Below are 13,870 nucleotides of genomic sequence, written 5' to 3' on the forward strand. Positions count from 1 at the left end.
GGTGGAAGCTCTGCAGAGGACACAGCCAACAACGGCTGGAAAATGAATGGGAAGTGACGTCACCCATAGACTTACAATGAGGCTTCCGTTGTCGGCTGCCTCCTCTGCATCCGCCTCCACACCGAAGCCGCAGCTGACAGCTCAGCATGGGATCGGGTCCCAGTAAGTAGTAAGTCTATGGGTGACGTCACTGCCCATTCATTTCCCAGCCGTTGTTGGCTGTGTCCTCTGCAGAGCTTCCGCCGCTGGAAACCGGACCAGATCGCCTTAAAAAAAAAGGTATGTGTACCGATTTCTTCTTTACAGGGCTAGATAGGTTAGTGTTAGATCGTGGACGTCTGTAGATGCAGGGATTTTAGTGTTAGGCTAAGCTTACACTTAAAAAAAAAAAAAAAAAAAAAAAGGCTTTAATCAACACAAGGGACAGTACTTACTATCAATGCGAATTGTCCCTTGTGCCGATGGCCGCGGCTGCTGCTTTAGTTGAAATCCAAAAGTTTTCTTTCATTAACTCACCCATCCCCCATTTATAGATTTTTTTCACTCATGGAAGCTATAGTACAGGTTCTATAAACAGAAGGCGGGTGACGGACAGGGCGATCATAAGCTGGCACTCCTCAGGAATGCCTGTTACAGGTCAATCAGCTCTATTAACCCTTGCAGCACCAGAAGATTACCGCTGGGAATGTGGGAGAGGAGATCGGGAGACTTCAGATTTCAACTATACGGGCCAGTTCCCACCACATGCAGTCCGGTGAGTTTTTTTTTTTTGCTGCATCGCATTAAAAATGCATGGAAAGTAGGTTATAGGGTTTTCAATGGCATAGTTCACAACAGTGCGTCTCAGTTCCAGAAGAAAAAAAAAAAAGAAAAAGTAGAACATGCTGCATTTTTCTTTCACTGGAACACTGTAAAATGCATCGAAAACGCACATGACCTTATTTAGGGCCAGTTCACACCAAACGCAGTTCCATTCAGGTCCGTGCGCTTTTTTTCTGCACTAAAAATGCATGTACAGTGTTTTCCATGTATTCAAATGGCTCTAGTTCACACCATGCAGTTAGTTTCTGGTGCATAAACTGACTGTATCGGTGCAGAAAAAAAACGGTACTGCATCTGGTGTGAACTGGCCCTTATGTTCTAAAAATAAAGTGCAGCGCTTAATGAATTAAGTGGAATCTGTGAGTTACACAGTGTATATGGGGTTAATGAAAAATGATGCTATTAAAATCACAAATACTAATTAAAGTCCAATAAGTGGGGAGGAGGGAGGAGGAGAAATTACCAAATATCTAAATAAATGAATCAAAAAAATCAAAAATCAGAAAAGCTGCTGCTAGAAGTGGGATACACACAATAAACACAAAGATAGAAGTAGCAGCGCTAAATAACTCCTAAAGTAGAAATCACACACACCAATATAAATAACGTGCAAAAAATAAAAATATTGAAAATTAGCAAACAAATGAATAATTGTCCATTTCAGAAAAGTATGCTGAACTTGAATAGACAGAATGTGCATGTACTTCACTTCTTAAAGTCCATCCTCCACCGCACCACGAGTGAAAAATCACAGAATGCTCGCTTACCAGACATCAAGCTCAGATTAGCTTGCGACCTATACCCGGCCAGGGCCTTTACCAATGGAGGACGAAATCCAGACACAGCCCTTCAGGTTGATCAGCATGTATAACAGAGACCGCCAAACTCCCCAATCATAGATCGTATATATGGTCAGAAAATTATGGCATTCATTTGTTCCCAGAATGAAAGAAGATCACCATAGCGTAATACTGATATTCTTTTTATCTAATAAATATGTCTGTCACTTACAATGTTCCAAATAATTAAAAGCGAATCAGCCGGTCGGCTAGTACAACACCCGTCCCGACGAAACGCGCGTTGGGAGGAGCTGATGTGCTGACGTCTCGCATGTACTGTTCGAGGGACGGGTGCTGGCCGGCTGATTCGCTTTTAATCATTTGGAACATTGTAAGTGACATTCTTTTTAATCTAATAAATATGTCTATCAGTATTACGCTATGGTGATCTTCTTTCATTCTGGGAACAAATGAATGCCATCATTTTCTGACCATATATACGATCTATGATTGGGGAGTTTGGCGGTCTCTGTTATACATGCTGATCAACCTGAAGGGATGTGTCTGGATTTCGTCCTCCATTGGTAAAGGCCCTGGCTGAGTATAGGTCGCAAGCTAATCTGAGCTTGCTGTCTGGTAAGCGAGCATTCTGTGTGATTTTTCACTCGTGGTGCGGTGGAGGATGGACTTTAAGAAGTGAACTACATGTACATTCAAGTTCAGCATACTTTTCTGAAATGGACAATTATTCATTTGTTTGCTAATTTTCAATATTTTTTTTTTTTTGCACATTTATATTGGTGTGCGATTTCTACTTTAGGGGTTATTTAGCGCTGCTACTTCTTACACTGTTATATATGCTTGAGACTTTTCAGCCTATATAGCTTTTCTGTTATCCACAATTGATGGTACTTATTGCATTTTAATTAGTATTTGTGATTTTCAATTGCTGAATTTTTCATTAACCACATACACTGTGTGACCCACAGATTCCACTTTATTCATGAAGCGCTGCACTTTATGTTTATATTGTTATTGTGCCCGGTGTCTGGGTTATAGTGCACAGCTGCTGTTTATTTTACGTTTCTAGCGGAGGTATATTTTTCACAATATCCTTATTTAAGTTGCTTCCTGGTCCAAGACAAAAATGTCAAATCCCAGGAGCAATTTTTTTTTTTTTTTTTTACGCATTGTGGCGAGTTGGGCTCTTCTATACAACGCGTTGCGGTGACATTCACAAGGACTGCCACACAGAGCAAGTGTGTTGCTATGTAAGGTGGTAAGGCATGTAATGTGCGTTGCCACAGCACACAAGTGTGGGCCCTAAATATCAAACTAGATTAACCTGAAAATACCGGTCACACAAGGATTCTTATCCTTAGCTCTGTAAATTGAGCCTCGGCGATGATTTGAGCTATTTTCTTTGTCGCACTCTCGGTTGTTCTGGTGATGTATGCATGGCGGAGATTGACAGGTGGTGTGACATCTGCCAACGCTCCAAAGGGTCTCCATACCTCTGAGGGCCCGCCGCAATCTTTTCTCTCATCTAGCTGATGGATGAACGTGGAACGCACTCCGTGAAATGCTCAATTCCTCTAAAGCCTCCATACAGGCAGAATAGATCACAGCTAATGTTTTTTATACTAAGCAGAGCGGGCAGCCAAGAGATTTGATAGGATGACATTCTTTATTGCAGAAGCGGTAATAAACCCAAAACCAAAAATGTAATATATATTGCAGGTTACCAATCAGATGTGGTGGCTGCATTAGTTGTTTTTTTTTATCTGTTTTCACCTGGTGATCTGACCAGTAACATACCTCTTGTATTAGGGTGCCCCCACTCTGGATGAAGGAGCACAGGGGGCACCTTTGGACAGCAGCATTGTTAGTCTGGGGGGAGTGGAGTGTTGGATGTACTAGTAGATTTAGATAAACTAACAAACTGAAACCAAACTCCATCTAATACCTAAAGTATAACTAGAGGCAAAACTCTTTTTTTTAAGTTTTGGATAGAGTGGCAATGGATTGGAACCACTGTTAGTTTTTTTTTGGCTGTCTGTGTCCCCATTAGGGATATCATTGAAAGTGAAACTGAACACAAAATAAAGAAAAAGAAGGAAGAAGGAAGAAGGAAGAGAAGGAGAAGGAAGAAGGAAGAGAAGGAGAAGGAAGAAGGAAGAAGGAAGAGAAGGAGAAGGAAGAAGGAAGAAGGAAGAGAAGGAAGAGAAGGAAGAAGGAAGAGAAGGAGAAGGAAGAGAAGGAAGAAGGAAGAGAAGGAGAAGGAAGAAGGAAGAGAAGGAGAAGGAAGAAGGAAGAGAAGAAGAAGGAAGAGAAGGAGAAGGAAGAAGGAAGAGAAGGAGAAGGAAGAAGGAAGAGAAGGAGAAGGAGAAGGAAGAAGGAAGAGAAGGAGAAGGAAGAAGGAAGAGAAGGAGAAGGAAGAAGGAAGGAAGAGAAGGAGAAGGAAGAGAAGGAAGAGAAGGAAGAAGGAAGAGAAGGAGAAGGAAGAAGGAAGAAGGAAGAGAAGGAAGAAGGAAGAGAAGGAAGAAGGAAGAGAAGGAGAAGGAAGAAGGAAGAGAAGGAGAAGGAAGAAGGAAGAGAAGGAGAAGGAAGAAGGAAGAGAAGGAGAAGAAGAAGGAAGAAGGAAGAAGGAAGAGAAGGAGAAGAAGAAGGAAGAAGGAAGAAGGAAGAGAAGAAGAAGGAAGAAGGAAGAGAAGAAGAAGGAAGAGAAGAAGAAGGAAGAAGGAAGAGAAGAAGAAGGAAGAGAAGAAGAAGGGAGAAGGGAGAGAAGAAGAAGGGAGAAGGGAGAGAAGAAGAAGGGAGAAGGGAGAGAAGAAGAAGGGAGAAGGGAGAGAAGAAGAAGGGAGAAGGGAGAGAAGAAGAAGGGAGAGAAGAAGAAGGGAAAAGGGAGAAGGGAGAAGGGAGAAGGGAGAAGAAGAAGAAGAAGAAATCACCAAATTCGAGTTGTCCCCAAGTAAAGTAATAGGAGGGAAATCTTCCAATGGGAACACTAGTTCTAGTGACCTGGGGGTCCCCAAGAGATTCTCTTAGTTTGCAGGGATTTCCTCTGACTTCCTGTTTTGGCTATGGGACAGGAAGTGAAGGCAAATCTCCCCAATGGGACACAGATGGCAAAAATAAACTTTACAGGGGTTATAACCCCCCCTTACTCTATCCAAAATGGGAAAAGAAAAAAAAAAAAAAAAAAAAAAAAAAACAGGTTTTGCCTGTAGTTCTACTTTAGGTTACAGCACACAGTTGTTCCTTTTGGGATAAAGATTTTACATAAATAAAAGCTGATCATTGTAAGCACCCCTGATTTCTCAGCAAAACAAAGCAAAGCATAGAAACATGGATGAATGGGGGGAGTTTGCTTTGAATATTAAAAATGAATTAAAATGGCATTTTCAGTTGATGGTGCTCAGATACAGGTAAGTCTCGCTTTAGGGGCAAGAAATGGCCAATTTACTGAAGTTTCTACAGCAACTCGTTCCTGCTGATGACCAATGGTCTATAATACAAAAGTTCCTGCTCCAAGGGCTTGACACAATGAAAACCACACACCCCAATCATATCTGCACTCCTAGAAATATAGAAAGTGGAGAATTTCAGGGCTTACCTATGAGGTCTACAGAGAGGTCAATGTTCTTTATGATCCAGTTAAACCACTCCGTTAAAACCACATAATCCACTTCAGGCATCTTCCCACTGCAGAATACACACAGGGCAGACCAGTTAATGGAGATGTCAGTGTGAGATGTCTCCGTCACTCCGGGGATTACATTTCACCAAAAAGGCCGAGTTATCGGAGCGCCGGAGACTGACAGCCAATGTATCACAGCCGCAGCCGTATACACTCTCTGGGGCCCTCGGAAAAAGCAGAGAAATTAGATTTGGGATTACTGGAACAGGAGGGGAGAGGCTTAGAAAGACAGAAAGACACAAATACAAGATGGTCTGCTGGCTGACCCTTATTTAAAGCACACAAAAATAGGATTGTCTACACATGCACTCTGTTGGAGTAGCAAAGTGTTAGAACCCCTGTGCGTTTGTTTTTATTTCTGTTTGCGTTACCACTGGGGTGATTCGCCCTCTCTGTATACCATGGTGACCTTTGTCACCAAGACTGCTCAACACGTTCCTCACCTTATAAAACAAAAAAACTCCGCAGTTACAAATCCTGTACTGTAGCTACTGACTTTTAATATTAGGACACACACCTGTCCAAGGATCCAGCGCCGTCCTCACCCGAGCCGGTTCTTTGGCCATCTTCGGGTCCAGGCGCTGGCCTGTTTACCTTGGGAAGCCGGCTGTGACTGCTTGCAGCTTCTCACTGTACCGCACTTTGTGAACGGTCCTGCAGCTTTCTGGGACATGTGACGTTTCTCAGAAGGATGTGGGGGGGGGCAAACTTCTTCTTGGATTGCTGCAGCGATCCAATCAAAGTGGGAGCGGGTACCTGTCAAAATCAGGTACCCCCCCCCGTAAAAAAGGGCCAAAAATTAAAGAGGAGGGAGGCAGACAAGCAGAACTTCCCCTTTTTGGTGACGTCCCACTTTAATGGCAGGGGTGGGGGTAAATCTTCCAATGGGGAACTCTTGGACAGCCAAGAGGGGAATAAACCGCTTGCCGACTGGCTCACACGATATACGTCGGCAGAAGGGCACGTACAGGCAGAATAAGGTACCTGTACATTGCCCTTTAAGAAGCGGTTTGCGTGCGCCCGCCGTGACCTTTGTGAGTGTGATCGCAGGTCTCGCGGACTCGATGTCTGCGGGGATACCCATGATCGTCTCACAGAGAGGAAGAAATGCTTGTTTACATCAGCATTTCCCCGTTCTGCCTAGTGACACCGACACTGATCACAGCTCCCTGTAAATCGGGAGCGGTGATCAGTGTCATGTCACACATAGCCCCTCCCCCCCACAGTTAGAATCACTCCCTAGGACACACTTAACCCCTACAGCGCCACCTAGTGGTTAACCCCTTCACTGCCAGTCACATTTACACAGTAATCAATGATTTTTTCATTGGACTGATCGCTGTATAAATGTGAATGGTCCCAAAATAGCGCCAAAAGTGTCCGATCTGTCCACCATATTGTCACAGTCACGATAAAAATCGCTGATCGCCACCATTACTAGTAAAAAAAATAAATAATTAATAAAAATGCCATAAAACTATCCCCTATTTTGTAGACACTATAACTTTTGCGCAAACCAATCAATAATCGCTTATTGCAATTTTTTTTACCAAAAATATGTAGAAGAATACATATCGGCCTAAACTGAGGGCAAAAAAATTGTTTTTTTATATATTTTTTGGGGATATTTATTATAGCAAAAAGTAAAAAATAATGTGTTTTTTTCAAAATTGTCGCTATTTTTTTGTTTATAGCGCAAGAAATAAAAACCGCAGAGGTGATCAAATACCACCAAAAGAAAACTCTATCTGTGGGGGGAAAAACATCGTACGACCGCGCAATTGTTAAAGCAACGCAGTGCCGAATCGCAAAAAGTGCTCTGGTCTTTGGGCAGCCAAATGGTCCGGGGCTTAAGTGGTTAAGCAAGCCATGGACAGTTTGAATCTCGGCAGGAACAGACTGAGATTCAAACCATGTATGGGTAGGCTGAATGTACCCAAGTTGACTTGGGTACAACCAGCTTGCTGAGTTTAACATGCGATTATTGATAGCAGCTATATGCAATACCCATAAATCTCTGGGTATTGCATACAAGTGTTTTGGGGTACCATCTTGCTTTCAAGGGGGTCTATATGGTTCCTGGTTCCAGCTCTGAAGGGGAGATGGTTAGTGGTCACATTTAGTTTAGGGGGAGGAGGCGGGGGGTTTTGGGTTAGTGATAGCGGGTCTCTGCCATCTAGGAGGGAAGGGCGTTGGTTTTCATTGGGGGGGGGGTGGTAGGATTATGTGGGGGAGGTTTCACTTAATGGAGATGTTTGTGATGCTTCTATACCTATCCTTCATTAAACTGGTATGAGGAGATAACCCCTGGGTGTGCACTTTTTTTTCATTTATTTCTTGTGTCATTATGCCGTTTGTGAACACACCCTACCACTATATATGGAGGTACCCTCATGTTTAGGTATATATCAGGCTCTCAGTTTGTTTTTCTTTTTGCATATTCTTGGTCACCTCCCTGACTAAGGCCCTTCTCCCCCGATCGCCCAGTTTGGCCAGGCGGCCCGCTCTAGGAAGAGTCATGGTGGTTCCAAATTTCTTCCATTTATGGATGATGGAGACCACTGTACTCATTGGGACCTTCAATGCTGCAGAAATTTTTCTGTACCCTTCTCAGATCTGTTGCTCGATTCAATCCTGTCCTTGAGGTCTACAGACAATTCCTTGGACATCATGGCTTGGTTTGTGCTCTGACATGCACTAACTGTGGGACCTTATATAGACAGGTGTGTGCCTTTCCAAATCATGTCCAATCAACTCAATTTACCACAGGTGGACTCCAATCAAGTTGTAGAAACACCTTAAGGATGATCAGTGGAAACAGGATACACCTGAGCTCAATTTTAATACAGCAAAGGCTGTGAATATTTATCGACATGGGATTTTTTTTCGTTTTTTTATTTTTAATAAATTTGCAAAGATTTAAAACAAACTTCTTTCACGTTGTCATTATGGGGTATTGTTTGTAGGATTTTGAGGAAAATATTTTGGAATAAGGCTGTAACATAACAAAATGTGGAAAAAGTGAAGCGCTGTAAATACTTTCTGGATGCCCAGTATAATAAATAAATATTATATATTTTTTATATATATATATATATATATATATATATATATATATATATATATATATATATATATATATATACACACACACACACACACATATACATACATACATACACACACACACACACAATATATATATATATATATATATATACAAACTATATTACTAAAAGTATTGGGACGCCTGCCTTTACACATGGACTTTAATGGCATCCCAGTCTTAGTCCTTAGGGTTCAATATTAAGTTGGTCCACCCTTTACAGCTATAACAGCTTCAACTCTTCTGGGAAGGCTGTCCACAAGGTTTAGGAGTGTGTCTATGGGAATGTTTGACCATTCTTTCAGAAGAGCATTTGTGAAGTCAGGCACTGATGTTGGATGAGAAGTGCACAGTCTATTTGTCTTTAGTAAATCACCCCCTGTGTGTTACTGGAGTTAGTTCCTCATTGCTGCAGAGAACTTGGCAGGTGGCTTACCAGTAAATCTTCACTTTTCATAAAAGGGAATTCCCAAAAATGACATTTATATTACACAGACAGAAATGTGCCCCAGTTTGATTCCACTTCTATTTTACACTCACTATGGCCCTTCAACCTCAATTTACAACAAAGTAACTCTACGACTTTATAAAGTGTTATGTAAACCTGAACAATGTACTTCTCTTAATTGTTCCCTTTTGGTCTGTTAGATTTACCATTGAACAGGTTTTGTTATATCTTTTCAACAAGTGCTAAAAAAACAAAAACAAAAAAAAAAAAAAAACCTGTTGATCCTGCCAGAAATCTCTGAACTTCCTGTGCTGCATATTTTTCAGTTACAATGCAGAGGGGTTTACTAAAATTAGAGCAGACGTGCATAGCAGCCAATCAGCTTCTAGCTTTATTTTTTACAGTTCTACTAAACAAGCTAGAAGCCGATTGGTCGCCATGCACAGCTGCTCCAGATTCTGTCTGCTCCAGTCTTAGTAAATTCCCTGCATTGTCCTTTGCCATCTCTGAGGACTACAGAAAAACTCTCTGCTATATATTTTACCAGCTGACACCAAATCACGAACCTGTACGTCATTTGACTTCAAGTGGTTGTATCGGGGTGATGCCTGCAGCTATCATCCCGGTACCGTTTTTTTTAGAGCAGACCATTGTCTCTCTTGTAATAACAACCAATGCAGCTTGCCTGGGCTCTCCTGTCACATGCCTATTACTGTAACAAGGGATGTTTACATTCCATGTAAAAGTAATAAAAGTGATCAAAAAATAAATAAATAAAAATATAAAGCAACAGTGTAAAATAAAAAAAAAAAAAAAATTATAAATCAATAATACTAATAATACAAAAAAAAAAAAAAAAAACAAAAAAACACAACCCAAACAAACAAACAATTTAAACCTGCCCCCGTCCACCCCGTGCTAGCTCGCAAAGTCAAATGTGTGCATCGGGCCTAAACCCACACAAACCGCGATCGTCCCACACATGTGAGATATCACCGCAAACGTCAGATCATGGGCAGTAATTCTAGCACTGGACCTCCTGTGGACATCTAAAATGATAACCTGTAGGCTTTTAAAGCGTCGCCTAGGGATAGTCAAATTTTTGCTGTTACCGTTGTGTGGGCATGCGCAATTTTAAAGCATGACATGTTTGGTATCTTTTTACTCGATATGGCATCCTTTATATTTTGCAAAAAAACTGGGTTATGGATTATTTTTTTGTAGTAAAATTTTTTTTTTTTTGAAGGGCATTTGTTCCCCCAAAAAACTACTGTCCAAATACTGTGTGACATATAAAATTGCAAAACCCACCAATTTATTCTCTAGGGCCTCTGCTTTAAAAAATATATATATATGTTTGAGGTTTCTAACTAATTTTCTAGCAAAAAAAAATAAAAACCACAGATCTTCACATAAACAAAAATTGCCAGAAAACGCCTGGTCTCCAACTGCCTAAGGACTGGTAAGCTGCAATGTATTATATTTTTGTTTTTGGGTTTATATACACTTGAATACAAAAAGTGTGAAAGGGTTTGAACCAAAGGTTGTGCCCCTATTAGGATTTCCCCCACTTCCTGCCACGACAATACAAAATACAACCTCATACACATCTATGGTAATAGTCTACCTCAATTTCCTGGGCAGGGAAGTCTAGACTAAGTCAGATTTTGGGCATCCCCTGCAACAAAAATGTAATTTTTGGTGGGATACTCCCAAAGGGAAATCAAATCTAAAAAGGGGTGCAGACCCTGCCACTTTCCTCATTAGAACCCTGCAAATGCAGGAACTGATTGATAATTAGAAGACCACTCCCATTAGATTTACTCTGCACATGGGCACTGAAAAACTACTATTTCTTCAGAAAAACAAAAAGGGTAGAAATCTGCAACAAAGTTTGTTAAAGAAGTACAGCCAAAGCTCGTTTGTCTGTACTTCTCCTGTGGATCACAGAACTGCAGTTCATTCTGTATTCCTGTGACCTGTTTTCAGCAGACAGCGGGCTGAAGCCTGCCTTCGGCTGACGCCACAGAGACGGTCCAGGCTTGGGAAAGTTTGCGACCATATGGTCGGGATCTGTCCACATGCCTAGACCGCCACCCGGCTCAGCCTCTGTGCGAGCCACTGAGTGCCTGAGCCAGCCTCTCCCACCCCTTCCACAGGCCAGCGTTCCAGTGAGTGGGGGGAGGCAGAGCAGACAGCGGTGACTGACAGTCACCGGCATTCTGCTCACGGAGCTCTGAGAACCGAGCGATCGTCGATGTATGATCGCTCAGTTCTCAGCCTTAAAGCTAGCGGGGAACAAATGCAGCATCCACCTAGGTAAGTATGATTCTAAAATAAAAAATAAAAATTCCCCATACTTCTGTTAACCTCTTCCTGCCGATGTGGCACATTTATGTGGCCTCTCAGGCTTTAATGCAAGAGGTTGCATATACGCATCCCCATGTAATCATTTTTCTGTGCTGAGCGCATGCACCTTGCGCGCTCCCAGGCAGAGTCACCCATAGTAGCCGGAAAGCTCCCGATGCTTACTTTTCAACCATGTGACAGCCAATCACAGCAGTCACATGACCCGAATGAGCCTTAAAGGGCCAGGAGGTGGTGGCGGGAAGGGGGTTAAAATCCCTTCAATGTACATTGGATTTCCGAGAGGGGAGCGTTTCTTTCCCTCAACTAAAGTGGAGTTATTCTTTAAGAAACTATCGACACCCGCAGCAGATCGCACCTCCAGTGCGTTTTGAACATGAAACGGTAAATGCGTATGAAACACGCTTTTCCAGCAAGGCATTCTGCTGTGAACCGGCCCTAAAAGCATTCAATGGTTTATACGGATTTTTATTTTTTTTCCCCAAATGGCAATTAAAAAAACAAAAACAAAAAAAAACCCATAAAGCAAACACACAGATCCCTTTTATTGCTATACGCAGCCTATCCAGGTCTTCCCATAAAATCTCATGCTGCAGAGAGCACATGTAAGAAGAAATCTTGTTTCAATGTATCATTTCTGTTCACTAATCACTTTTTGGATCAAATCAACCCAAAAATAGATTATTAAATGGTGGATTTAAGCCGACAGGAGCTCTGATCCCGGGAACCTGTGTGCTGCCAGATGGTGGCCTATCTAGAAGAGACAGAACTCTGCGTTTACAGAAACTATGATGAGAATGGCCGGAATTTCCCATGTATAGGTTATGACGCACATACTGAAACCATTGTTATTAATAACTGGAAAGGCAGAAATAAGAAAGTAACCCTTTATCTCCAATTAAAGAGACACGACGGTCAAAACAATTTCCCTATTTACAACTCTGCCGGCCGGCACTATCTGCTGTTTTTTTTTTTTTTTTATGCTCAGCGGTCTATTGTTCTGTTAGGGGCCTCCACATGCTGTATGGATTTTGAACCCATAGGGCTCATTCACACAAACATAAGATACTGAAATCTATGCAGGACTTTGTGGGCCAAAAGATCCTGTGCAAAAAACGCATGTAATGATCTTGAACGCTGGAGCCTCATGGCCCTTTAATCACTTAAAAGGACCAGGCCTAATTTTCCAAACTTGTTGTTTACACGTTAAAATCATATTTTTTTTGCTAGAAAATTACTTTGAACCCCCGATTATATATTTTTTTTTTTCAGACACTCTAGAGAATAAAATGGCGGTTGTTGTAATACTTTATGTATTTGCGTAGCGGTCTTACACACACAATTTTTTTTGAAACAGTAAAGTTAAAGCAGGAGTCCGGCGAAAATTTTTTGTTTAGATGTAAAAAAAAATAAGGTCACTCACCTGTCCCGGGGTCCAGCGATGTCGGCACCCGAGACCGTCTCGTCCCTCGATCCTCGGGTGCTGCCGCCGCCATTCTGAGTGAGGGAATCAGGAAGTGAAGCGTTGAGGCTTCACTTCCTGGTTCCCTACTGCGCATGCGTGAGTCGCGCTGCGAGTTCTCAATGGTCCCCGCTATCTCCTGGGACCTGTGTCTTTCCCAGGAGACAGCGGGGGAGTGCGGGAGGGGGCGTGACTCCCGCGGGAGTCTATTCCCGGAAGTGGGTGCAGATACCTGTATTATACAGGTATCTGCACCCCCCTCCCCTCCCCCCTGAAAGGTGCCAACTGTGACACCGGAGGGGGGGGAGGAATCCGATGAGCGGAAGTTCCACTTTTGGGTGGAACTCCGCTTTAACCCAATTTTTTTTTTTTATTGTGAAAGATAATGTTACATAAGGTAAATATACTTAAGCGCTGATATGGAATGGTGGTATTGAGTCAGAGGGGGCAGCTGCAACTATTCACAAGTGATCGGAAACCAATAATTTTATAATATACATACACATATATATATATATATATATATATATATATATATATACACACACATACATATATATACACATACATATATAAATTTATTAATTAGTGCGCTAAACCCAAAATGATATAAAATATAAAGGAGGAGCAGGCGATAATTCCGGTGGCTCGTGTCCCAGGAAGCGCAGCGAGGAGGAGAGCTGTCACATTTTAATTGATCGTACAAGGCTTTTTTACAAGTATTGAAATGCGAGTGCATCTTTATAGAATATTTTAAATAAATCAAGCATTATATACAATCTTGCACGATGATGATCTTTTCCTTTATTTATATTTGGAGATTTTGATTCCATCATTTGTGGAGAAGTTTGCTGGATCCTGAAATCAAACAGCTGTCTGTTGCTCCTTGTTTGGCTGATTATCTGGATTATTACTAAAAAAGCATGACTAGACCCAAGGGGGTCTTTCTTTGAGGTGAGCAGGCATTGCACACAGTGACAATTATCCTTTTTATCACCTGTATTCTCCAGAGGGTGTCACGGAATATGGAGGCATCTGAATTCACGTTTTTTTTTTTTATCACTGAAATTTTTTATTTTTGTGGACTGTTGCACAACTATATTTTCACTTTTATATTGCATTATCTATTGTAATATATTTTATATAATTTTGGGTTTAGTGCACTAAAATAAATATAGATAGATAT

General features: G+C 41.7%; 1 protein-coding gene across 1 annotated transcript in view; it reads right to left on the reverse strand.

Annotated features, from left to right (window-relative positions):
- Positions 1–13,870, reverse strand: part of TK2 (thymidine kinase 2) — a 57,746-nt gene that overhangs the window by 17,240 nt on the left and 26,636 nt on the right. The window contains exon 7 of the mRNA XM_073605572.1: positions 5,218–5,306. Coding sequence (XP_073461673.1) covers positions 5,218–5,306 — 89 coding nt within the window. The remainder of the gene's footprint in view (positions 1–5,217; positions 5,307–13,870) is intronic.

This window comes from Aquarana catesbeiana, linkage group LG11 (assembly GCF_042186555.1).
Source record: "Aquarana catesbeiana isolate 2022-GZ linkage group LG11, ASM4218655v1, whole genome shotgun sequence".
NCBI classification, from domain to species: domain Eukaryota; kingdom Metazoa; phylum Chordata; class Amphibia; order Anura; family Ranidae; genus Aquarana; species Aquarana catesbeiana.